The 27931-nt window shown below is 41.6% G+C and overlaps 1 protein-coding gene across 1 annotated transcript; it reads right to left on the bottom strand.

The window, feature by feature from the left end:
- Positions 1-546: 546 nt before the first annotated feature.
- stk33 (serine/threonine kinase 33) lies at positions 547-27931 on the bottom strand. Its single transcript, XM_083793081.1, has 14 exons — positions 27842-27931; positions 16145-16284; positions 15516-15629; positions 15267-15371; positions 14943-15081; positions 8286-8371; positions 7613-7706; positions 6938-7013; positions 6310-6422; positions 5875-5960; positions 3928-4084; positions 3535-3683; positions 1790-1882; positions 547-1477 (listed from the first exon to the last, which is right to left on the bottom strand). Exons 2-14 carry the CDS (start codon positions 16229-16231, stop codon positions 1280-1282), a joined length of 1497 nt encoding a protein of 498 aa, XP_083649207.1. The 5' UTR covers positions 16232-16284; positions 27842-27931; the 3' UTR covers positions 547-1279.

Raw genomic sequence — 27931 nt, 5'->3', positions numbered from 1 at the left:
AATAAATAACAAATAAACTGTGCCTATTATTTTCCCATATGTTTTAATTGTAATATTTTAAGGCACTCTTAGTTTATGATGTGCAAAAGGCATACATATTACTGTACATACATTCAGTGATGAGTCTAATAAACATAGTGTATAATGACATACTGCAGGGTAGAGGCAAATTAACCACTTTCAAGAAGTACATTATACTGTATTCGTTTGTACTGCAGCTGCACACAACAATAAAGAACCTTGAACCTGGCGTCCCCCCATGTCATTATAGGTTGGAAAATATATTCCAAAAATCTCAAAAAATGGTCCGCAATTTTCTTTAAATATTTTCTGAATTGTTCAAAAAAAGAACCACATGCTGCGACATGACATGTTATGAGCTTTTAGATCAGTTATTTATTTTGAAGGATGCTCAAACCTCATAAGCAATTCTCCACTCTAATGTGAGGCAGGCTGCTTCACAAATACATTCAGGTCTATGCCACCAGTGATACCGGTTACCGGTTATCTTCTCATATGTTCATCATAATTCTCTGGTTGCCGTGATGCAAGTCTGGTTTCGTTTCTTGAATAGGTGGCTGTGTAGGAGTATGTACTGTACTGTACTGCAGTGGTTCCCAAAGTGGGGTCCGGGACCCCTAGGGGTCCTTGAGGGACTTCCAGGGGGTCCCCAGCTAAATGATAGTTAGGAGCCAAATGGACCCTTATGGGTCTGTAACTCTGTCAGAATTAAATTAACATTAATTTTACAATATAAATTGAGGGTCCCAGAGATAGAAATGCCATTAAATGTGGGTCTGTAGACTAATGCATGTCAAACTGAGGGTCCTTGACATGAAACGGGTTGAGAATCACTACTAGAGCCGTAAAAATCTTCTCTCATGGGCCCTTGCATATCTTTTCAAATAGGGGTCTGCGGGCTAATTAGTGTCAATTTGGGGGTCCTTGACATGAAAAGGTTTGGGAACCTCTGCTGTACAGTACTATCTCACAGTACACAGTATAGTATACAAATTGACCCATTTACAGTGTAAACATTTACAATAATAATAGAGAACAGTGTTAAGTTAACACTGAAGATTTGACTGTAAATTAAAGAGTATGGGCTTGACCGGGTCTACATGTAAAGTGTCATGATATAACCTTTGTTGTGATTTGGCATTATTTAAATCAATTTGACTACTGTGTCGCAGCCTTGAACACCCTGTGGAACACTGGATTTCACTCTCCTTTGGCACGCAGTTTCGAAGAGGCTGCTGGAGTGTTGCAGTAGTACATCTTATTGCTGTTGTAGACAGGTGCTACTGGACCTCAAACCACTGCTGGTGGAAGGTCTCTGTGCTCCCGCCTTCCCTTGGTTACAGGCTGGTTTGATGGTAAATTCAACTGTGGAGGTGCAAGGACTGACTTTACTCTTGTCCTGAGTGCTGAGATGCTTTGCACATGGCTGCCCAGAGGATTTCACACCTGTGTGGGACTGCAGGGATACCATTTTTCATTCATCGCACACAAACCTCATCTCAAAACAACCGTCTACTATTGTCACCATCTTCTATAGTAGGTTAATCTGGCGCCATCTAGTGGTGATTACATGCCAATCGCCGCCAAACATGGTATTACAAAGAGGTTCCATCCAAACAAAATATGAGGTAATCAATCACTCTTTAACATAATGTCATAGACTAATTCTGGGTATATCCAAAGTGTAATTTACTATAGTGTGTATACACAATAAAACCAAACACATTTCATAGTAGTCTAAAAAGCTCAACATATGATTATGACTGACCTGTGAGTTGGGGTTGCAATGGGACTGACTGTTTTTTACAGTTGAACTGTTCATTTTCATGCAACTGGCAGTCGGCGACATCTTCTTCTGTCTCTACTCCGAGATTACAGAGATAAGCAGAAGGAGAACATGAGAGAAGCACACCTAGCTTCAAATGACACTAAATAATGGATAAGAGTTGAACCTTGGGTGCCTTTACTTCAAGTGCATGCCGAGTTATCTAAGATGCAGTGAGTCTTAGTTTTAGTCAAAGTTAAGATCATTACCATCCATGAGCTAATTGAGGTGCAAGTAAGGTCAGATCATTTACCACCAGACTGTAACTGAAATAGTGAGACTTAGTAGGGACTTGGTGTAAAGTAACTAAGTACATTTACTTAAGTACTGTACTGTATTTCCAATTTCGAGTACTTTTACTTCTACACCACTACATCTCAGAGGCAAATATTTATTTTACTCCACTGCATTTATTTTAAAACTTGAGTTACTAGTAGTTACTTTGTAGCTAGACGTAGGCTACATACAGTAACCACTTCAGCGCTATACATTTCTACAAGCTCTTGTAGATCTGCTATTTTCAAAATATTTGTAGACATTTTAAAACTTTAAATTAGACATTCTGCATAATGAGTACTTTTACTTTTGGTACTTTAAGTAAGTACATGTTGATGCCAATAGTTTTACATTTTGAATTCAGGACTTTTACTTTAAACAGAGTATTTATATATTGCAATATTGATACTTTTACTTAAGTAACAAAATTGAGTAGCCTACTTTTTCCACCACTGTTTAGGGCCAGTAGTGGACAGTAACAAGGTACAGATATTTAAGCACTATACTTAAGTATGTAAGCACATGACCTTCACTCCACTACATTACAAATATACTGTAAATATACTGTACTTTTGAGTCCACTACATCTTGGAAGTGACTCTTGGGAATTAGCCACAAATATAGCTGTAATCAGCGATAAGACGGGACCAAGCAATAAGCCCTTTTAGGCTGCTCAGCAGTGCCACGTTAGGTCACCCAGTGGTATTGCAGCTGTTCGTACCCCAGACAGACAGACAGACAGACAGACAGACCTTCCTCCCTTTCTGTTTGGATGTATGGGCTGTCAAGGCCAGAAAGTAGTTTTTTGACTTTTCTGTTTGGATGTATGGGCTGTCAAGGCCAGAAAGTAGTTTTTTGACTTTTCTGTTTGGATGTATGGGCTGTCAAGGCCAGAAAGTAGTTTTTTGACTTTTCTGTTTGGATGTATGGGCTGTCAAGGCCAGAAAGTAGTTTTTTGACTTTTCTGTTTGGATGTATGGGCTGTCAAGGCCAGAAAGTAGTTTTTTGCCACTCAGTAGAGTGAGTAGGCGTTCCCACATAACTTCCGGGTACGATGATTATGTCACACGCATACTTTATTCAAAATGGTGGGTGATCTACTTTATACTTGTGGGGTTTATTAAGAGAAGCTGTTAATGCCACCACATTATTATTTCTCAACTCCAGTATTTAAAAAATGCTTCTGTGAAAAAAGCAATAAACAAAGACCCCTGGAAATGCTTTGGCCATGTCTCGCGACATGATTGAGTGCTACCCTTTGGGTGGACCAAGAAGTCCCTTCGGTCTTGGTCTCTTAATAATGAATATAGCCGATCTACAAGCTCCACTGTTTAGGCATGAGTTTTCAGCCTCTGCCAACAACCAAGTTACAAACAGCACTGTGATGCGATAGCCGCATTATGCAGCCATACCTGTTTCGTCAGAGAAATGGTCTTTCCGGTGCTGTCCGTGTGTCCGTCCTGGCTGGGGTCGGCAGCGTTGCGACAGTCGCTGTGTGCGGAGGCCACTCTGGGCTGTGGTGCTAGGCCGTCCGGGGCAGGCTTATTATAGTTAACTGAAACTATATATATATAAGACAGAAAACTACAATTGGACAAACATTTTGTTTACTTAAATTAAAAAACTAAAAAAACCTAGGCTTTACAGAAGAATTATAACTAAAACGTTTTTATGCGTTTACAAAACTAACTGAAAGTTTTAGTCTTAGTCAAAAGACAATTTAGAAGCTCGTTTTGAGCTTGTGGATGTGCAATGTTTTCTATTCTTTTTTTTTTTTTTTTTTTACTAAAAAAACCTCTAATAACCTTGGTCTGAGGAGGAACCGGGACAGAGCTCCATCAGGTTGTCTACAACAAGCCCTTCACAGTCCATGTCTTGTCCCTCGGCCCCGTCCGGGTCCTCCCGGAACTGACGCATCATCTCCAGCACGTTGGTGGGCGTGGCAGGTGTGTTAGTGTCTCCCTGTTGAACAAAGGGTACAGTGGGCACCTGAGAACTATGGGCACCATTTTTTTAATATTTATTTATTTAATATTTCATTTACAGTGATTTTTATAAATGGGAGCCAACTACCTACATAAAATAATATATTTTTTATGACATTTAAGGCCTAATTCGGGATGGGAATAATCGATGAATTCATTAATTGGTAAGTGATACGTTTGGGTTACCTTATCAATCGATTATCCGGGTTAGTTGATGGGTGAATTTTTTTAACCGGCCCACAGGTGCATGCCTCGGCCACGAGCGAGCACAGACATTACATTCAAAGAAAACCTCCCAATGATAGAACTGCAGGATTTTCAATTAATTATTAACTATTACGTTTAATTGAAGAATTTCCTAACAGCGATTCATTGATTAACATCTCTAGGCCAATATTTCTATAATTGCAACGAATTGCTGCAAAACATGTGGATATAGCCAGTGATTTTGGGCATAAACTTAGGTCTGATAATGATGTACCGTGCATGTTCAAATCATATACGTTACAGTACAAGTGAAAAACAGAATGGGGGTGCCCGTCTTTCCGGCACAGGAGGCTGTGGCCGGGTTCCTTTGAGGCCGAGCCCCCCCAAGGGAGACGAAATGCCCCCAGGTCGAAACGCGTCATCGGGGGCCGTGGTGGTGATTGCCGACGAGCCGTTGTTTGGGTTATTTTTTGTAACCTGGGCCACCTGCGTACTTGCCCTCCCTTGCATCCCTCCCGCCCCCGCCACACACACACACTCGCTGATAACAAACTATCTTTACACCTGGGAAAAACTGAATCCATTCTCTTTGGTTCAAATAATAATCTCAGCAAGGCAGATGGCTTCTTTGTTAGAGTGGTTCCATCCTGGAGGCAAATCCTTCCGGTGATAAAATGGCCACCAACGTAATAAAAAAAGTCAACCAAAGAACAAGTTTCATATACAGGATCTCCTCACAGGTCAACATAAACACCTTGAAGACCCTAACAGGAGCCCCCGTGCATGCATACTAGTCAAAGGCTTCTTTGACTATGCGTGCACCTCTTGGTACCACAGCACCTCAAAGGCCCTTAAAACAAGGCTCCAGACTTCCCAAAACAAACTGGTCAGGCTCCCCAAATCCACCTCACCCCTGCCCACTTTGATATGCTGGAATGGCTTAGGGTTGACTACAGAGTACAGCATCTTGCAATGTGTCTGATCCACAAGATTCAGTACAGCACCAAGATACCCATGTACCTATCTAAATACTTCCTTAATGTCAACAAAGTCCACACCCACAACACCAGAGGGAGTTCAACAAACCATGTGCAACCCAGATGGCACAAACAAGGGACTACATTTTTTTCGCTCCTATGCCACCAAAATGTGGAACGCCCTACCAACAGTCATTAAGACATGAGACTCCTTCAAAACCGCTCTCAAAGGGCACCTACGGACGACTGCAATTCGAAACTGACCCCCATAAAATCTGAATCCCCCACCCACCCCTTTTTCCCCTCAATGTATATGCTTTTCCTCCCTTTTTACCTCCTCTATGATGATTTCCTGTTTTTGGCTATATAGAAGTGTATATTTGTATGTCTCTTAATGTTGAACAAGCTTTTTGGTGTCGTCCACAGTTAACAGTTTTGTATTGAGTTGTGATACCGTAATTCTCCAACACGCGCGCACGCGCACACACACACACACACACACACACACACACACACACGCACACAATGGATAAATTACAAGGATTTCACTGTGTTACACGGCTGGACAAAATCCTTTTCTTACTGTCATCCAAGGGTTATCCAGTAGCTCATTGGCTGTGATGCGGTGGGCAGGGTCTACTTTCAGAAGACAACTCAATACTTTTTTCGCTGTTGGGAGAAACGCAACATTCACTATATTATATTCACTACACTATATTCACAATAATGAGTCAAAACACAAGGCATCCACTCAAGACCACTCCTGTATTTCACTTGTCAATGGACATTGATATTTTTAACCAGCTTTAAACAATAAGAGACAGGAAAGGCCTGTGAGTGTGAAGGCCAACTTGAAATTAAAATAGTGGTGTAAAAAGAATATCACCTGCATTACTGATGGTGTCCCATGTGGGCCCAATGAAGTGGATCTCTCCATTCTTAATCATCTCACCTGCATTACTGATGGTGTCCCATGTGGGCCCAATGAAGTGGATCTCTCCATTCTTAATCATCTCACCTGCATTACTGATGGTGTCCCATGTGGGCCCAATGAAGTGGATCTCTCCGTTCTTAATCATCTCAAAGAGTCTTTCCTCTGAACTGGACATGAAGGGAGGCTCTCCACACAACCTGTTGGGGCATTGCATTCTTTCGTATTTCTTTATGTACAATACAAAGTCCAGGGTTCATTTAACACTGAGACTATAACAAATTGATGTATTGAGTATGTGCAGTATGTACATACATGTACAATACATGTAAACCTCATGTCTCCAATGTTATAACATTTTATGTTTATTGTTAAATTGATGACCTGCTTTGTCATATTACAGTGTGTCAGACAACCATAGCAAAAGTAGTCGATCAACAAGCTCACAACATCGCGATGTAACATGACGCATTGTGAGATTGTAGATCCGCTATTTTTGAGTGAAAGTGGTTAAGTGTGTCTGTGGGATTTATAGATATTTAACTAATGGAAAGTATTAACAACAGCTTGTGACAAATTAATAACTACATTGGATCAATTGGAACACATGCTCTTATTTCCGTTTTCTGAAAAGTAACAGTGTTGGACATACAAGGTTTCAAAGATATATACAGTACATGTTATGTACATGTAGAGCTGGGAATACAGTACTCACAGCATATACATGATGACTCCTATACTCCACATGTCACACTGTTGACTGTACTCATATGCACTGATCACTTCAGGAGCTGAAACACATTTGTTTTTTCTCAGCTTAGTAGTCTGGTTCTCAAACATTGTCAAGGTCCTCCCAAATGTATATGTATTGGGTTGTTGTGAGCTTCTATGTATAATGTATATATGGTTTTATGCTACATTAACCAATTTTTTGAGGACCACTGCAGTACGGAATAACTCTTGAAGGTTCTCCAGGTGTTCTATTATCACACGCATGCACAATAAACTATCACTGCAATTAGTGATAGTTTATACTTAAAGCTTCCCTGGCAGCGTGGATTAAAACATAAATATACAATAAGAAGATTCAAAATAACCAAGAAGCAAAAAGCAATGTAAATAGTTCATAGCAACAAATGGAAGGAAAATATAGATTACTGTCCTTTAAGCCGGCTGGCATGTAGGGCAGCAACAAAGGATTTCCATTCCTGTCTGTTCTGGGCCAGCATCTTTATAGAACCCCAGGTGTGTTGCATATAGCTATTAATTCTGAAATAGAATTGCTGTACCAGACTGCAATCCTGTAGTATACTACTGAGACTACTTGAAATATTGCAGCCCTTGCCAAATTTGGGCATGTTGTTTGAGGGGTAGTGTACAGGTGTCATACCCATATAGATAGGAGTTCCACAGGTAGCCTTTAGCATGCTCTCAATCCCGACCCCACCTTTCAGAATCATCACTGACAAACCAAAATCTGTCACCTATACAGAGATAATACACAGCAAGAATATGCACTATTCAGTTTCTACAAAATCGAAAGTTTTAAGGTGCATTTTGTTAAAATGAAACAATGTTTGTCTGTAGAGCATAGGAACAAACACTGGTCTTTTACCTGTCAAACATTTAACATGCACTAATAAGGCTTTGTGGTTCTGTTCTGTCTAGTTTGCATGCAATGTGCGAGAGAGAGACGAGAGAGATTTCTTTCTGCCATCTTGCACACCAGGTATCTGCTTCTACTGGCTCTTTATCAATGCAAACAGCATGCTGGGATCACTCAGTCATCTTTTTAAAAGATGCTGTTGACTCTCTTTATAAAGAATACTATGAAGAAAGGCCCAGAGGGGGGTCTGTCATAATGAGGTAGAATTGAGAGAGATTTTGGAAGAGAGAGAAAAAACGATTCCATGCATTTACAAAAGACAGATTGATAGTTTGTCGCACGTGGAGAATAGCCAACTTACAAGCTTGTAGGTTGTCCATTTTCAACACAAAGTATGAATCGGCCTTAAGGATGAGCAACAGCATGTAAAGTTTCTACGTTTGTGTCATCATCCCACCTTGATGTTGATCATATTGTCAACGTCTGCACGGAGATAGCTTTTCACTAGAATGTTCTCCAATTTCAAGTCACGGTGCACTATATCTGAAAGATATGGGGTTACTTTTACAATCACACATACATTATGGATAGAAACACTGATTTTCAGCAAGGTACACAAAGAATCCTGCATGTAAATTTTACTTCCAGCGTACAAATGTAAACAAATTTCATTATTCACAAATTAGTTACTCTTAAAAATGATTTATAAATGTTAGTGTGCCACTTATATCACACATCTATTTTACTACTCAAGTGTCCATCAATGGCTCAGTGGAGTGCACATGCAAATTGCTATTTTTGAGGGGCGCTAGCCCCTCTTATGTCCAGCTTTGAGGGTTTGTGTAAACACAAACATTGTTTTGCTACCACCGCCTATGGCTATTTTTGAGTGTGAAGTGTCTTCTCATCATACGTCATTGTACATCGTCTCATTCCGACCAATCACAATTTCACATCTCCCATCATCTCATTCTGGCCAATCAGAATTTGCGTCCTCACCTTTGTCTTCAATGTTTGTGTCATGGCAGCTTGAATGTCTGTCTGTTCTAACTTTATATTTCTATGTCCTTTAGGTTGGAGCTGCATTCTACCTGTGGGGAGGTGTGTCCCCATCTGGCAATCACCTGGCTGGCTACTTATACCTGACTGTGACGGCACACAGTGCTCAGTGATAGTTCCTCTTCGGCCAGTGCACACCTCTGTGCTTTTGTACTAGGTCAGTTGTATTCTAAGATTTAAGAACATATTCCGCTCCTCTACTGGCCTGCTCCTAATTGTTGGTCTCCTTCCTCAGTGCCTGCCTGCCAGCCTGACCACCTCTCCATGCAACTGAAGACCTAAGTATATTTTCTGCTTTGGAAACTGGGACTTTATATTTTTTGGACTTGAGTTAATTTTTGCCTTAAATGTTTTGAAGAACTTCTGTGTTTTTGGAGTGAAATACTCTGGATTTTTTGCATCATACCAAGTTTCCTTGTCTGATCTGTCTGTATCTGGGTTCCCTGTCTGCCTTGACAGTTTGTGTTTATGCAATGTTTGTGTTTACACAAACCCGCAAAGCTGGCCATTCATTGTCAATGGCATTCAAGGACAATGTTTGTTTACACAAACCCTCAAAGCTGGACATAGGAGGGACTAGCGCCCCTCAAAAACTAGAGTGTAAACACAAAAAAAATTTGCTACCGTTTCCCATGACTAGTTTTGAGTTGTGCACATTAGGCCAGTGTAAACACAAACATTGATGACAAAAGTGAGGACGCAAATTGTAATTGGACAGAATGAGATGATGTACAGTATGATGATAACTGAAGAGCACCCCTCACTTCACACAGGAGTGATTTTTCACATAGAGGCGAGTAATAGTTGTATATAAGTATATAAGTTCTTTAAAAGAGGAAATGTCATGATGAGGGAATGTCATCATGGCTCAAAAGACGGTTAGTGCTGGATGGATGAATACCAGAATTCTCGCCTCAAAACACAGTGGCCTCTGGTGTTAATCCGGCGGAACAGTAGAATGGTCTCTCTACCTGGTATTCCTAAACATAACCTCAGTAAACTGACTAAACCGTTAAACCTAACCTTAATCCTAACTTTAACCTCAGTAAAACGGTGGCAAAATAGTAAGTAAAACTATGCCTAACCATATTTCTAAACATATTCTTATTTCTTATAGGCTAAAGGCCTATTCATACTAGTCCAGTATGTGCCGCTTGCCAGCCAAAAGTCTGACAGCACACACATTTTGAGGAACCAATGGAAATACTCTGTCCTATGAAGTAGGTATGACTTCATACTCAGTGGTCTATGTACATTACTCACACTAGGGCCTTCCCTGAATGAAGAAGTTAATATAACTCACCAAAAGGAAAGCCAAGGCAATGCAATTAATCTGAATCACAAGTCGCCTTTTATTAAGGCGCACGATTGACTGAAACAGATTTCAGTACAACTCTGTGAAACTTGCAGAATATTGAAAATGCCATTTTAAACTAGTAGTAGGTGTACATGTCATGTGTAGGTAGGTAATCAATATTGTTTTGTCGAAACTCAGAAGTGGAGAGTTTGCTAGGCATCTTCCAACATCACACTCTGGTAACTACATATCCCAGAGTGCACCAGCAAGATGGCTGCTCGTTTGGCTGAGCTGGAACACCTGAAAAGGCTGGAGGGAGCATTCAAACAAACTATACACCAGAAGCAAGATCTACTCGGCATGTTCCTAGTCCAAAGACGCCAATGGTTGGTGATAATATTTTGTCTTAATCAGTGATATTTGTAAATGCTGCTTAATGTGTTTAGAATCTGGCTTTAATGGGCTAATGTATTTAGTAACTGCTACAGTTTGGATTGGAGAAGGACCACATTGCTGTATTTCATGTTATGATTGGAAGCTTTCATTTGTGTTTCAAAAGTATAACTTTACAAAATAAGACAAAGTTAGAAATTATTTACTTTAAGAATTTGAAATACGAACAAATGTGAACAGTTCATGTTTCACCGTGTTAAAGGTTTAATATGCTTAGTTGGAAAAGAGCTGAGCTACAAGCTCAAGGATCAGCTGATTATCTAATTTCTTTATTCCAAGTGTTTAAATGGTTAATTTGAAATATTTAATAAAAATGGTTCTTAAAATGACTTTGCTAAATTAGTTTAAAAGTCCTTTAAATAAGGCATTGGATTGCTTCTTCTTCTTCTTTCGTGTATCATCCTCAAATGTCCAACTCAGTATCGAGTAGCCACGCCCTTGTCTCTGGTCCCACGTGGAAGAGGCCGGCCTCCGAAGGAGGTCTGTACAGGGGGCAGGTGTTGATTATGTGCTCGGCAGATTGCTCGGGCTCGCCGCATTCGCATGCTGCACTGTCCGCCAAGCCCCACCTCTTCATTGCTGATTTGAAGCAGCCGACTCCAGTGCGCAGGCGGTTCAGTAGGGTCCATTGCCGGCGCGGCAGGTCCTCTCCTTCAACGCCATCACCCGGGTCAAAGATGTAGTGGTGCATACGGGAGGGCCCTGCAGACTCCCACTCCTGCTTCCAAGATGCCGCCAGCCATGCGCTGGTGGATAAGTCCTCCGGGATGGAACGCAACATGTCTTGCGCCGCCTTGTTGTAAGGGTGGCGGGACCTGAGTCTGTTTGGGGGTTCTACCTCCACTGTAGTGCTGTGTAGGATGTGCCAGTCGTTTATTTTGGCTTTCCTTGCCAGCTTGATGGTAGCAGCCTCTCGTCGGAGGCCGGCCGGGGCAATTCCTGCAAGAACTGGCAGGTAGGAAACAGGGGTGGGCTTCAGGCAGCCAGTTATGGTTCGGAGCGAGTTGTTAATGACTGTGTCCACCTTTTGGACATGTGGGCTCCTACACCAGACTGGGGCACAGTATTCAGCTGCAGAGAAGACCAGGTCTTGGGTGGAGATCCGCGATTGTTGGAACTCAAGGCGCTTGCTGTCAACAAACACATTGATTTCCCTCTTAGCCTCCCTGTTGTTGAGGTGGTATGCCGCCGACACTGTCTTGCCTGTGCTGAGCTGCAGGCGCCACCTAAGGAGGTAGGAAGCCAAGATGTCCATGTCCTGGTTGAGACCATCTTCCATTGCCTTCCAGGTCGGTCGTCGTAGCATGATGGCCAGGTCATCTGCGTACCCGTACTTCCTTGATGTTATCTCTGGAAGGTCGTAGATGTATATGTTGAACAACATCGGGGAAAGGACAGAGCCCTGGGGGACGCCGTTCCTCAATCTTCTCAGCCTGCTTTGTTGACCATCGCTGGTCCGCAGGATGAAGCTGCGGTTTGACAGCATCTCCATGATGAAGTTCACCATATGGCTTGCTTAAAGTACATTTAATTGTTTAAAATACTTTATTGCTTAAAAACAAGACTGGTTAAAAAGAACGTATTGATTGGAAAAGTGTTTAAAATGAATTATCATTTGTTGTTTGGCGTTGTTAATCTTTGTCTCTCTGTTTTCAAAGGTTTTCAACCTAACCGATAAGAAACCAACCAAATCAACAAATGAAGCCAACTGTGCACAGCATGAAAAAGTTGGAAAATAAAAGTTGAATGAGTTGGAAATCTTGGAGTTGTTTCCTTAATGTCCTTTGGAGTGGAAATAGCGTTTGACTTGACAAATATTGCGTGTAAACTGCACACAAAAAATTCAGAAACTAATTTCGGTTGATTATTTCTCCCCTTCAATAATACCAATTGGTATTGTATTTTATAATCATTATTGTTGATTACAACGAGGTATAACTTGTAAGGAGCGTGGAATGAGAAACACAGCTAAACGTGTGGGTAGCGCCCCAAAACACCAGTGTTCACCGCTTCACATCTGAGGAGGAGCACTCAGATCTGTGAACCTAAGGATCCACAGGCTGTTTTGGTGGATTTTAACCAAAAGCCCTTATTTTCTGCATGAATGGGGGGGGAAAAAGCGAACTCACTTCCGGTTCATAGGACTACGTGCAGACTGTTAACACTATAACATCAAGTGGCTTGCTACCCAATTTGGAAAGTTAAAGTTAATATATTCCCATTGGCATCATTAGTCACTATGCAAGTAAAGTATAGCAGCGCATAGGGACTCTCCATGTGAAAACACGCCTATTAATGAGTATTCCACCCCAGCTCGTTGTAAATGAATCATTAGCCACATGTAATGGTGTCTCGTTGCCAAGCAATGTCCTAAATTACCTCTAACTACACATTTCACTGTGAGGAGAAAAACAGGATTTTCAAATAAACTCCTGAGACTGAATAAATATTTGTCCAACCTTCTCCCAGACAGTTGTCCATTATTATCTCATTATTAAGGATAATCTTAACATGTTTTTATTAAAATGTTAAAGCTCTATAATATTCTGGTAGTAATGATTGCTAGTATAGACTGTGTTCAGTAACAGGGGTCTCCCTATCTCTCCAGCTCTTTAATAAACAGAAAATACATGTTCACGTGGGACGTCACCAATTTCATCCAATCAGGAGAGATCTAGGCTCATTTATCAACTTGTGTTCCGGACCGGTTCCAATTTTGTCTGCTCATATTTGCTTCACTTCCTCACTTCCACGTGGTCCGCAAGTGCAACACACAAATGCATTTCACAAAACACAAACAAATCTGAATACAAATTAATACAAGCATGCAATTTATGCAGGTTTGGGCTTGATACTTTTGTGAGTCCAAGCCCTAAAAGCAAATTTCCCAAGGAAAGCTTTAGACATTTATAAATATGTTTTACTATACTACACTATGTCATAAAAGAATCACACTTATGTGAAGTGAATACCCACTGTATTTTTATCGGCCACATGAAGTCTTACGTCATCATTTAGTGCCCTAATCAAACATTAAAGTCCATAGACTTGGCTGGCAAACTATTTACGTCATAAGTGCTCTAAACTTCCCATAGACTTGGCTGTCATATGACGTAATCTTCAAAACTGATATAATACTGTCTTCAGAAATAGAGCCATAATGAATTTTTACAATGAATTGCATTTTTATAGCGCTTTTCCAAGTGCTCAAAGCGCTTTACAATGGTTCATTCATTCATACATTGGGAGGTGAAGCGGCGAACAGCGTCAGTGCCAGCGTCCTCACTTCCCACATTCTCACACCAATGGTGGCCTTGCCCAAGGACACGTCGACATGTGGACAGGAGAAGCCAGGATTCGAACCGCCGACCCAGGGATCATTGGACGACCTGTTCTACCGCCCTAAATAACTATAGCCATACTATATTGTACAGTTGTACTACAGTACATACTATATTGTACTATTGTATTGTAGTGTGTAGTCAACAAACAATACATCAGCCTGATGAAGGAATATGGCATGCCCCCCTGAGCAACATTTGTAGCACCATTAACCTCTTGAATCCCATTTAAAAAATATAACACATTTGTCTAAATGACATGCAACATACATCTGGATCTATCTACACATGCAGACTCATTTAAAACCCAAAGGAATCACAGTTAACGCAGACGTGATCACAAAATAGTAGCTGGTCCGAATCATATGTAAAGTGTGTGGGCAGGATGACTGTGGGCTGTGTGAGATGCACTTTAATGCTGAGGAGATTACATAGTAACAAGTGCTATGCAAACATACGCTATACTACAGTAGTATATCTTCAGGAAGGCTCATTCAAAATGAGCATTCCTGAAATGGTCTATGTCACCAACAGCAATAATTATACCTCATTCTACGGGTTCTGGTCAAGTAGACAGTGGAATTGCCGCACTTACAAACCACGTCATTCTCTGGGGAACGAGGAAAACAATCCCCATCCAATCCACCTCCACAACTTCACATTCACAGAGGTGTTCTCCAAGAGGCTTTTAAGTGACAAATCTAACTTGTTACCCTAAATCATCCTCTGCTAGCATCATGTCATCCTATATTTACACTCCTCATTATAGCTATATTATATAAAAAATGTAGTACGATATTTACACAAATCAGACGGCAACGACATCTGAATGCTTTTGTTAAAGAGTAGGTAACATTCTGTATCCCCAGATCTACATTTTAGTTGTCATATTGTTAATGGTTAGGGTAAATGTGTGAAGTCATCTTTTGTACTGTCAGACTGTCAAACAATGGGAAATCACTACCTTTCTTGTGCAGGTAGACAATGGCCTGAGCTAAGCTACGGATGACATGCCTTGTCTCCTCCTCTGTGAAGCTTTTCTTCTTCTTCAATAGCTCCTTCAGTTCACCTCCATCACAGAGTTCAGTGACTAGATACATCCGCTAAAACAAAGTGGCAAATAATGCATGTCACTAACGGAGCAGTACTGTATGTGTGCTCATCCATGTCGTTTATGCATAACCACAGCACCCCATTCCTGTGGGATTAAGATATTTCTCACACACCACAACACTGTTCCCTTCATTAGCTTTGCATCAGATTTTCGTATTGAAAATAGCAGACTTACCTTGGGTGTTTCAAAGACCTCCTTGAGATGTATTATGTGAGCGTGATTCACATGTTTGAGAATGCTTACTTCCTGTTCCAGCAATCTCACCCCCGAGCTCCCTGCCTGCAGTGGTAGGAAGTCAGTTCACTGGTAAAGGAGTCTTAATCATGGAAAAGGTGTTTTCAAATGTTTAAGCTGGCTTTAAAGGTATTCTTTCACCACATCAAACACCACAGAATTCCCAGAGGAATAGTCACGTGTACTAACCTTCTCTTTGTTCACCTTCTTAATAGCCCATTTCTGCTGTGTCTCAATATGAGTGGCTTCACAGACGACCCCAAACCTACCTTGACCCAATTTCCTTCCAAATGTGTATATTTGCTAGAGGGGTAATGGAGGAAACCATTAATAGAAGTAAAACAGTCTGCGAAATAACACGATTTACTTTCAGTGTATGCGAATATTTCCGTTTATGAGTTTGGTGTAATGCCACATTAACTCAAGACCTAAATCCTGAAGTAGATCTTAATTTTCCAGCACTTTGGAAAGAAATGGAAGTTTTCCGGTCTCTAGAGCTGCAGAATATAGTATTTCTAATCAAGTTACAAATGATTAAGTTGCTGCCACAGTTCATTCAATCTCAGGTCTAATTAACTTGATCATTATCTCTGCACATGCAAGGCTGAGCACTGCCTGCTTTGGATTTGGCAAAGAGAGCAGTCAAACTCCCTTGAGAAGTGGGCGTATTGAGGAGTAAAGTGGAGTGTGATCCACAAGTGCATATGGAGTACACTATTAGAGGTCACCACCAGTGAGTCAGTATGGTTGCCCCAGAAGTGCCCCTGGGGCAGTAGAGGAGATTGTTAAGGCAACTAATGCATAAGAGTTCTTCATACCTGGAGGTCAGCCTCCTTCTCCATGCGGGTGTGAGGCACCTTCCTCTCTGGACTCTTCCCTCGGAACAGCTTTGAAGCCATTTTCATGCCTCTTCCACAATCATCTGGCTGTCTCACCAGAGATGATGTGGGCTATTCAGCTAGTAGAATCACACACAGGGGGGGGGGAAATCACAGAACCGTTTACCGGGAATACTCATACAAGTTAAAGTAGTTATAGTAATTATCTGTACCAAAGTCTAAACTAAATATGGAGAAGCAGCGTTCAGTTTTTATGCACCTCTTATCTGGGAAAAACTCCCATAAAACTGCAGGTCTGCTACAACAAATCAAAGCTAAATACTTTTATGTTTGCTGCTGTGTTTTACTGAAATGTTGTATTTTTTCGTGTGCTTAGCTGCAATTAAATTGTATTCTCTTATTTTTTATCGCACTTGATTACGATTCGGTGCAGGTGTGAATGCAATCCGCAGCAAATAAAAGAAATGAAACAAACAATGTGGCGGATAAGGAGCTAAACACAGTTGGAGACGGAGAAGGCATATTTTACGCAGCGAGCAAATATGTCCCGTTACCGTGGATAGACCATAGAGCTATAAAGGATAGACGTGGTCGAATGAGGAGACTGAAGCCCTGGTCGAAATGAGGACTAGTACATTTATCAATTGCTTAAGGAAACGCATAAAAACACTGCAGTGTAGCCTACAGAATATTCTGTCTGTCTGTCTGTCTGTCTGTCTGTCTGTCTGTCTGTGTGTAAACATGTGTGCTGTCACTGTGTGGGGACTGGGGAGTAGTGACTTTCATCTCGATAAACATTTTGTGCTGCTGTCTGTTCTCAATGCGCTCAGCGCTGTGCCTCCATGCCCAAAAGAACAGTGCGTGGCTGCGTGTGTATAGTGAGAGAGAGAGAGCGAGGGTGAGAGAGAGAGAGGTCCAGTCCCCGACGGCACAACATGTTTTTAACACCATAGATTTCACTGTGTAGGCTATAGTTTATGAATTGAACACATTGATAAGGTCCCTGCTGCGTTTCCAATTGCTGTGGTTATACAGCGCAGTGTGAAGGCAAACTGCAGCAAATTAAATATGCAAGAATCCCAACTTCTCCGCCCATTCGCATCGAGTCTACCAAAGTATTAGGTGAGAATGTGACCTTAGTCCACTTCCTGTCAGGTGATCCTGTGTTTATTACTAACAAAAATACTATATATGTTTAAGGCAGTGATGCTGACAGATTAGAAATGAACAGACTGGCACGGTGGCACAGTTGGTAGTGCTGTCGCCTCACAGCTAGAAGGTCCTGGGTTCGATTCCCGCTGGGGACGCTGTGGGCACTGGCGGCGTGTTTCCTCTTCCGCGTCATCAGTGCCCATACCCGAGGCGGGGGTTGGCGATAGGGCCTTTCTGTGTGGAGTTTGCATGTTCTCCCCGTGTCCCCTAGGGTAGATACCCTCACAAAAACATGCCGTAATCCTGGTCTCTAAAACTACCTCCCCCTGGCCAGCCGGGGCGCCTGATGGAGGGGGAAAGGAACTGGTCGGAATAACGTGTCCCTTCCACACGATACGTCCGGCCGGGGAAATTCCCCTCTGTCAGGTGAAAAGAAGCAGCTTGGACTCCTCATGCATAGAAGGAGGCATGAGGTCAGTCCGTTGCCCCCCCAGGTTGGCAGAGGAAGTGTAGCGCCCAGGATTACATTAGATAATTGGCACTGGGTGAAAAGAAAAACTGGGTTACAAAATCGTGGGATATAAAAAAATAGACTTGCCAACCAATTATGTCACTGATAGGCAGGTTTCTGAACTGTCCATAGATCTGCTCTGAGACACAGAGTGAGTAGACAGAAATGGTGCCATCCTAAAGAGCATTGATTAGTGAGGACCAATTTGGGTGAAGTGATCTTTTAAGTGCACCTTTCTCAGACTCAAGGACGCTGTGTGTACATGCATAGTTAAACATCATACCCGTGTGAACTGTGAAGTAAGGAGCGCTCTTATCATTGACAATGATAAGAGCGCTCCTCACTTAACAGTATTGTACATCATCATGACATGACATCATCGGACACTATGACGTAAAATTGTGCACATACACCAAAAGCTGGACAAAAACAAAAGAGCTGATATAACCTAGCCTACTGAATATCTCCATGCCTTTTTATCCTCTTAACAGTAGCGGTGCTGTATCTAATCTGTGTGTATATGCATTCTTTCCACTCAGCCTATACACCATTTTTAAATACAGTGTTGCCTACTGGTCTGGGATAATGCATAAATGTACTCCAGTATAATGTAGCACTGTTATTCTCAAACACAGGACAAGGACATTGGCAGAACATTTTATCAACACAGTGCTTTGAATATAATAGATGTTTACTTCCATCAAATCAATAAATCATGAAGTAGTCTCTGTTCAGGTCCGTAGCTCACCTTATTGTTATCTTGCCACCACTAGTTTGTGACACAGCTGCAAGGATATAACTGCTATAAGTCTGATATATTAACTTTAAACACAATTTACCCAGCTTGAAAAACACTCTCTAAAGCCAAATTAAATGTAAAGCAATTATCAAGTGATGACTGGGAGCAGTGAAGTGGATCTACCACACGGACAGCAATTAATTATTAACAAGGAAGCGGTGTCTTTAACCTCTTCACTTGGTGCATTATCTGATCCCTGACAGGACTCTCATAACAAGCCTGTCTCTCCCATTATCTCCTGTCTAGTTTCTAATAAAAACGATTGTGACAGCCTCTGGAAATCCCAATCACCTCAATCACAGCTCATTTGTAGGAGACAGAAGCATGTGACGAGTGTATCATTGGGGACTTGTGGGCCAGCTGGTGGGGTGTCTTTGCACTGCAGATGCCTCAGAGATAGTCCATAACCCCAACACAGAGGAAATAAGATATCACGGTCAGGTCAGGGCGACAAGTCTGACCTTAAAATGGATAACAACAGTCTGGAGGCACATGTCTTGAATAGCTTGCCTTGTAGCCTGCATGGAGTTCTCTCAGTTTACTCAAGTCGAGGCCGATCTGTTTCCTAAAAGTATAGAGTTTGGGGACCCATATCTTTGCAGACTTTCATAACATTTTGAGAGTTTTTAAGAGTCACATTTCTGCTTCATTAGACATGTCTGTCTATTCAATTATTCCCTTAATGGGAGTCTATCAATAGCCATTTATTGTCATTATGGTTCATAATTCTTGCCATGTCTTTGTATACTTCGTGTTACTTTCGCAAGCAGAGCGTGCAAGTAATGTTATCAGTCAGGTGCTACGATGCGAATGTCCCTTAGCAGCATATGATATGACGTCATATGCTGGCACGGGACATATGGAAGCAGACCGTGCAGGTATGTTTTCCGTCATGCTATGAAGCGTATGTCCCATGACGTGATGAAGATATGAATGCCAGGGTATAATTGGTTTACGATGGTGACGTAATGATGATATGTTTTTGTGTCGGGTGGATTAAAGGGACATACGCATCAAACCACCCGAGTAACCACAGTATACCACTAATCAACTCAGAAATTACATATACATACATATAGACATATACATAGACATATGAGCATATGACGTGTTGAATATATGTACCAATGCCAGGGTATAATTGGTTATCGATGGTGACGTAACGATGACATGTTTCAGTGTCGGGTGGACTAAAGGTAATGCCCCATGTATACATGTATGTAATCTGACACCACTGCCATAACAGGCATACAGTAAGTAATCATAACCATACTTCAAAATACTACTTCTTTCCCCTCTAAAAGCAAGGTACATAGCAAATAGCTAAACCTAATAATTCAATAATAATTCATGCTACGTATGTCCCATGACGTGATGAAGATATGTACCAATGAATGCCAGGGTATAATTGGTTTACGATGGTGACGTAATGATATGTTTTTGTGTCGGGTGGATTGAAGGGACATATGCATCAAACCACCCGAGTAACCACAGTATACCACTAATCAACTCACAAATTACATATACATAGACATGTATATATATATCTCGACAGAGGCATTTCCATTAAAATCCACCCGACACTGAAACAAATCCTTATTACGTCATCATTGAGAGCCAGTTATAGACAGACATGTCTGTCTGTGCCTAGAGCATTATATACTACAGTACATCAAGAAACACTAAAGGCTAAATCAGCCTAAACAGACTCAGAAGATGTCTGTCTGTCTGTCTGCCTGCCTGCCTGCCTGCCTGCCTGCCTGCCTGCCTGCCTGCACGCACTGATGAGGATCAAAAGAGGTGCACATCCAAAGTCAGGTTCTGACCCTCCAAGGGTCACTTAGGCCCTCATTTATCAATCGAGTGTAAAATCTGCCACAGATTCGAGTGCAGGTTTCGTAGTACACCCACGTCGCCACGGCATTTATAAAGTGATCGCAAACAGCTGATCCTTCCTTAATTTCGTTCTCACGTTAATAAATGTCACGGCTGAATTTGATCTGGCACGCCCTAAGAACTCAAGCCTCGCCCTCGTTTTTGCGACATGAACAACGGCAATACGTTTCCTGAAACCATGGTTACATGAAAAAATAGGTTTCTCCCGTGCCTTGCTGCCCGCCTCACCCCCCTCTCTCATACACACGCACAGCACGCACACGCAACTTGCAAGCCCAACTAACTGGTGTGTTGTTAAACAAATAAAGAACGAACACCTGCATGAATTAAATAAAGTTGTAGGCCTAGTCCTACCCTGTCTGTTTCCCTCTCACCTCGCTTGCCTTGCTGTCATGCACGCACGCACCTACATGACACATTAAATAAAGCTGTCTGTTTCTCCTCTCGCTTCGCTTCCCTTGCTGCCCGCCTCACCCCCCGCACGCATGCACGCACATATCGCTATTTGCAACTTTCACTGTGTGTTGTTGTATATTAAATTATTAAAGTATTTTTAATTTAATATACAACAAGATATATTAGTGAACGAAAACCTGAACCTGTGTACCATAATTAAATAACAAATAGGCACACACACGCTGCTGTTTTGCAGGTGCTCCTCCTGTCCTGTCTGTCTGTCTGTCTGTCTGTCTCTCTCTATCACAGTGGTCCGTCCGTGACCAACTGACCATGCACGTTCCGATCCCGTTCGACAGTCTATTTAGATTGCCTCGCAGTCGTTAGTCACTGCAGTGGCCGGTCTGTCACCGAACTGTCATTATATGAATGTGCAGCCAAAACCTATATAGCCTCATGTGGCTGGTGCATGGGCTGGCTGGGTAATATACCTATATCTTCGATGCAGTTCCCACTTGCGCTGGGAGCCTGGCACGGTACATTTGGCATTCGAGCGACGCGTCGGGTTTATTATATTGCACATACCGTAAGAAAGACATCGGCCTTCATGCTGTAGATTAGGCTACAGTAGGCTATACCTGCACGTTGGGACTCTCCGCAGCTGAGCTGCAGCACTGCTGCACTATACTCTCCAACGTCCCGTCATGGAAATATTTCAGCACAGACAGCCCAAATCCTCGCATGTATGCGCTCATGCAAAACACTGTTTAAATGGCTTAAAGATGGAGTGCCGTGATTTTTTTCCACACTTAAACATGATCATCAAGTGTATTTAGGTGTATATGAGGTATAAGTTTTTCAAAAAAGTGTACAGTATTTGTTAAAATGATGGTTTTATGTGGACACACCCACCAGTTCATTAGGTATGCGTTAGTTTAACCGTAGCACCACCCACCTAATCCAGTCCCTCCGCCTCCTCCTTTAAGACCACCCACTTGTCCTAGTCCCTCCCCCTCCTTATAAAAGGACAGCCCATGGCTCTGCCCTTTTGTTTACAAAATGACAAATTGGTGTCTGTAATGTAACAAGAACTCATGTTTTTGTGAATGTTAGAAGTGAACACTTCCCATATTTCTGAGATATCGTATAAGCACCATTATGCACTTATACTGCCGCCATCCATGTATAGGTATAGTGTATAATCCACGCATCCATACCATATCAGATCTGTTTTTTCTGATTTTTTTATAATCATTTATTTATTTCCTCCAATTATATTGACCCTATTGTCACAATCAGCTCAGCTCATCATCCAATTAAATCATAGTTTAACAGCAGAAACAATTAATTTGATAGATCATTTAGCATGAATAATTTTATTAATTTGCCAATATATTGTAGGCTATTTATTTCCTCCAGCTAAGCACCCTGGCATTAAAACTGTCCAAAACACTGCCCTAGGCACATGATGCTCTGGACAGAAGACTCTCCACTCTTGCTCTGATCAAACTCGATTTACAACATGAATGTTCCTTTTCTGACTGCATTGAGTTTCAGCAAAAGTCGCCAGATTTAAAGAAACAAGCGGCCAAGTCCACAAAAATAAGTCACAGATATTGCCTTGAATATTTATGAAAACGTTTCAACAACACCAATCCTTTTAACAACATAATAATTTGAGGATCCTTCACATGAACCATTGGTCAAGTCAACCACATTTACTTATATGAAAACAAGCCCAAGTCGCTTGTAATAGCCAGACATGGCAACATGACTTCCAGCGCGACACAACAACAGATTCTAATTCTTGACTTTACAGCCTCGTATAAGTTTTAGGACCTACATATTGACTACAACACCCAACAAGAATGCACATGCACTGTGACACTAGTACACTCTGTATCAAAGCCCGACCACTGTGATTATAAAAGAAACAACCTACTCCTTGAGAACAACAAGAGCAACTATACAGCAGAGCAGGTAGGCTATATAAGGCTGGTTTGTTGTGGTTTCCTTGATTATCCTGAGGACCCGACGTGAACATTTACTTGCTTCCAATCTAACGGAAAACAGTCTGCTCTGCTGTGAACTGGTAATGTGTGAACTGACTGTTTGAAAATCTGCCACACAGTTAGGCACAGAGCAGAAAACTGGCTGCGCCGTTCAGTTCACACGTGTGTATGTGGCAGGCAGCTCCGCCCACAGAGGTTGTCGTATTTAAAAAAATATATAGAGGGGGAGGTGCGTGTGTGCGTGCAATTTTTTTACGTCACACTATCCGTGTTTACTTCATTGGACAGAAAAAAAGCGTACGGCAGCTCCCGACCAGACGTGACTATTTGTCCTACTCAAGTTCAATTTCAAGCTTTGCCGGAAATGTTAAATGCCGAAAATGTCGGTAATTTCGGCGTGCGCCCATATTTTGGCGTACGCACGGTTGATAAATGAGGGCCTTACAATCTATAGTTAGGGATTTATTTTCTAGTCAGCTCAATTAACAATATGGAATTGGACCAACCCTAACCCTGATCTTGCAAATGTGCAGTAGATAGCATAAAGTCATAATGCCAATTCACATTATGGTCTTTGTTCACTTCATGGTCATGCACAGTGGTGCTGAAAGATGAACCAGCATCAAATACACATCCAGCCTCGTCAGGAGCCACTGCCTTCATACATACACACTTTATCAGATTTCAAGAGGAAGCAATTCTGACAGATTGAATGTCACCAATCAAGTAATAAGAGTTCTCTATCTTTCTGTGAGAAGCACATGTTTGCTTAGCCTCCTAAAGCGTGAGTCCCCAGATTGTGACATACTGTAAGTGTTAAAGTGTGTGGGGAGGTTTAAGATTGAAATACTAATTGAATTTCACACTTTTCTTTTACATGATAAGGATCGCAGCCACTTGGCAGGAGTTACCTCCTGTGCCTAAATTATGTCTGTTGTTTGGACACACAGTCACACAAGCTTTTACGGTACATAACTCGTCGTTTACTTTCAGGATTTAAGATAAAACAATGGTAGCGAATGGGATGCATATTCAGTAACAAGTTACTGAATATGCATCCCATTCGCTACCAAGGGCAGTTTGGCTATATCAAAATAATCAAAAATATAACCTTTGTTTAGGCTACAGTATGACAGAACAAAATTTTCAGATATTCTCATCACACAGCCATACTGAATTATTACTAGGTTTGGCCCAGTTATTTTATTGATATTCATTCATATCAATGTACCCTTCAGATATACAGTATATAAAAAAGAAAGAAAAGAGAGAAAAAAATCCAGCTGTTGCAAACTTAGCCAATGTTAGCCAATTAGGATGGAATATGAAATATCGGACAGATCCGTCTTGAACACATGACTATAGCGATAGTGTGTAACGATTTGCGGGAGTTTTGGACAGAATCTGGAGGTCGGCCTCCTGGTGGAGGCCGACCTCCACCAGGAGGTTAATGTGTGTGTGCAAAAGTTTGTGTGTGTGCAAAATTTGGCATCGACCGGGTTAATGGTGCCGGAGATTAGCTGGTAACAGACGGACGGACAGACACACTCACACACACGGACGGAGTGCAAAACTGCCTTCGTCTTGGTGGAGACAATGAGGGGGGGCATTCTCTGCACATTTGTAAATACATCAAAGATGCGATTAAAATCCATTTCTCAGGTGGGCTACAAACTTCTTAGAGTGTTTCAACCCTTAACTAGAAAAAGTGCCCCTCGGGGCACAGGTCTCCACCAGGGCAGGTCAGGTTGTGGCCTCCTGGTGGCGCTATAATAAGCCAATGTGAAAAGGGTGCCATTTCTTCTTAGGCCTTGGATGGCAATTGGATAATTTGAGGCATTTTGTTCCAAAAATGTGTTTTGCAAAAATCCCCCCAAAAAAAAACCTAAATCCACCTGTTGGTGGCGCTATAATAGGCCAATGTGAAAAGGTTGGGATATATTCCTCAGCCTAGTAGGAACGTCTGTGAAAGATTTCATGTAAATTGCACGCCGTGTTCATGATTTGAGGCTTTTTGTTAAAAATGGGCCAATCCTGCAAACTTTGAAAGCCAATGTTAGCTAATTAGGATGGAATATGAAATATCGGACAGATCTGTCTTGAGCACATGACTATAGAGATAGTGTGTAACAATTTGCGGTATTTTTGGAGAAAATATGGAGGAGTAATATAAAAACATGTGTTTTACAAAGGTCGCCTCCTGGTGGCGCTATAACAAGACGTTCTGGAAATTGTGGAGCAGAGGTTCATCATGGCATCTAGGGAGTGTGTGTGCAAAGTTTGGCATCGATCGGGTTAACGGTGCCGGAGATAAAAGAACATACTCTCTCCCCATGCCTTCGGCCTGGTGGAGACAACCAGTACAATCTCCAGTCCAGTTAGACACAGTCTAATCTAATCTAACAGTTAGCCTCGGTCCCAGGTTTACTCATCTGCGAAGAGAAAAACCTGGTCACATAATGTAAGGCATAGAGTGCATAGCCGGCAATGTTGGTACTTCCGCCAAATTCCAGCAATGCACTCTACAGCGCATATTGTGCCCAGCGTGTCTAACAGTAGATTTGTTGACTTACATATAGTACTAGTGTAACAAATGATAGGCTAATAAAACTTGACTGTGTTTTTCTTCAACAAGACATCATTAACATAACTAAGCCTTACAGGTTTACCTGCTGCAATTAAAATTAAAATAAAGACTGCAGTCAGTCTTGCTTGCTGTGAACCGAAATGTAATTTTCCTCATCTGAAACGTAATCACTTATTGACAGCTTGGCTTTGATGACAAATGATAAACTTCACACTCCTAATGAAGCATGGAATTACATTACCTGATGAGGCAAGAAATTGCATGTTTAGAATGCAAATATTGAGACAGACTACTTCACTAACTTACGGGATAAATAAATCCTAATCTTACAAAGAGAAATTCATTTGACAGATGTGTGCTGTGTAAGTGACACAGCAACCTTGGTTCAATTATTTTAACATTCGCTGTCCAAAATGATCTTTATTGCGATTGCAAGTCGCATTTACTATGAAATCGTACATTTTTGTCCGTCAGTCAGTCAGTGTATCACTCAAAATCCCCATACATGGGAAAGCCCCCATATATGGTGCCCAGGTCTCGTGAGTCGTGACATCACGTGACATAATCAGGGATGGAGATCCCTGATGTCATAGTAAATGCAACTTGCTGTCGCAATTAAGCCCATATTATGGAGATCATCAATGTTGGCCAGCAACTCTACATCTGGCCTCAAACCTCAAACCCTATATATCCAAATATATGAATATATGACATTCCATTATGTTGATCCTTCCCCATCCATCCTTAATCTTCGATGTCTCCCTTTTGACTGATACCTGTCCATTTAAACTCTAGACGGGCCTGCCCCAAAGTTACTGTATTAATGCAGCCGCACACAGCAGCCGGCGAAAACTAGAGTTCTCAACAGGCCCGAAAATTAAGGCCCGGCCCTACCTGGGCCCTCATCAAACCCTGTACATTCAAGACACTGCCCCCATGCCACCCTTAGATCTTCATATATGGAGCTGACCTGTTCTGACATTCCATTATGTTGATCTGACCTCATCAAACCCTGTACACTCAAGAGTCAAGACACGCTCCATATATGGCCAATACATTTCATTCCATATGTGGATCTGACCCCCCATTACAAAGCACCAGCGCTCGCCCCGCAGTCTGCTGTCACCCAGGCGGATGCATGCAACCCAGTGGTGCCTGGAAAGTGGACCTTAAACCAATAATGATGATGATTTTGGAAACTATTTCAACTACCTGACAGCTAAAGCAAAATGTCAATTGGGCTCTATTTGCCTTTGTCTTTAGTTATTTTAGTTCCTTCATTCCTCATCTATCAAGCCTGTTGCCCTAGCCTAACCTAAACAAACCCTCCAAGTATCCGTTTGTCTTGTTGAAGTATCTGTCCGTTCCTTTTGTCTTCTTTAAGTGTCCATGAGCAGGAAAAACATACTAAATATCAAATTGCCCCACTTGCTTAGGGCACATGTTGCTAGGAGACCAGTAGGTGTCAAATGGACTTAATCATGGTACAAGATAATCTCTGCCCTAGCTTGGCTGAGCTTGAATCCTACAAGACACGTCTGGAAATATATGTGCCATTAGAAACGAAACAACACCCTGACCCATGGTGGAAGCTTGCCGACAAAGATAAAATCTACAATTATACACAGCTGTATTCAGGCTTGAACGTTAGATGATTTGTTAACAAATCCTCAAACCCTAATCAATAGGTAGCCAACTGTTCATTAAAATTGCATGAGTCAAATGCCTTGAATGAATAGCCTATAATTGAAGGGAAATACATTTTCAGTCGGGACACCAATTTCATCCATGACATTTGTAAACCACCTGAAAATGCAATGCATTAAAGAGCTACACTTAACAGAAGGTTTCACACACATGAGAATGAGATGATCACTGTTAGGAAGAAGAAAGACTGCTTGAACAATGTAGGATACCATATACATTACAAACATTACAGTAATCACATTCAATGTCATCAACTGACTGTAGTAGACTACACAAAAAACTTTAATTTATGTAATTTATAAGTGCCATGTTAATAGAACGTGTTTAACTTTCTGACATTTTAAATTCAAGGTAGCATGCTGCAGTGCAGCAAATGAAAAAGTGGTAACTGTGTAACTAAAAGTATTGTGCTACATTGATTTGTCAATTTTTGCAATTCTAGCAGCCTAAATAAAAAAAATGCTAAACACCCCAGGGACATACAGGGTAGAAAGAGGCCCGATTGTAATTGACTTAATTAATTTGAAGTTTGTTCCAGCAAACGTTGTCATGGCAACGGAATACCAAGTTGCTGTTGTAACGTCTTCCGCTAGCGAGCTATAGTAGCAATATTTACCTTGTGTAGGCTAATGTCACGAGCCTCCTGTTTATGTCCATCCGATGCCACAGTATGATTTATCGCAGATCATGGTTGATAAAACACCTC

The sequence above is a fragment of the Protomyctophum parallelum genome (genome assembly GCF_964188405.1).
Source record: "Protomyctophum parallelum genome assembly, chromosome: 2".
NCBI lineage: Eukaryota > Metazoa > Chordata > Actinopteri > Myctophiformes > Myctophidae > Protomyctophum > Protomyctophum parallelum.
Note: the sequence above shows the minus strand (reverse complement) of the source record. Positions and strands in the feature narration are given on the sequence as shown.

What these genes read in the sequence shown, in the direction of transcription:
- stk33 (XM_083793081.1), bottom strand. Translation starts at nt 16,231, where the DNA reads ATGAAAATGGCTTCAAAGCTGTTCCGAGGGAAGAGTCCAGAGAGGAAG. An exon ending in AGGTCTTTGAAACACCCAAG is followed by an intron (nt 15,082 to 15,266) that starts GTAAGTCTGCTA and finishes ACTTTGTTTTAG; the next exon opens with CGGATGTATCTAGTCACTGA. An exon ending in GGACACCATCAGTAATGCAG is followed by an intron (nt 5,961 to 6,309) that starts GTGAGATGATTA and finishes TTCTCCCAACAG; the next exon opens with CGAAAAAAGTATTGAGTTGT.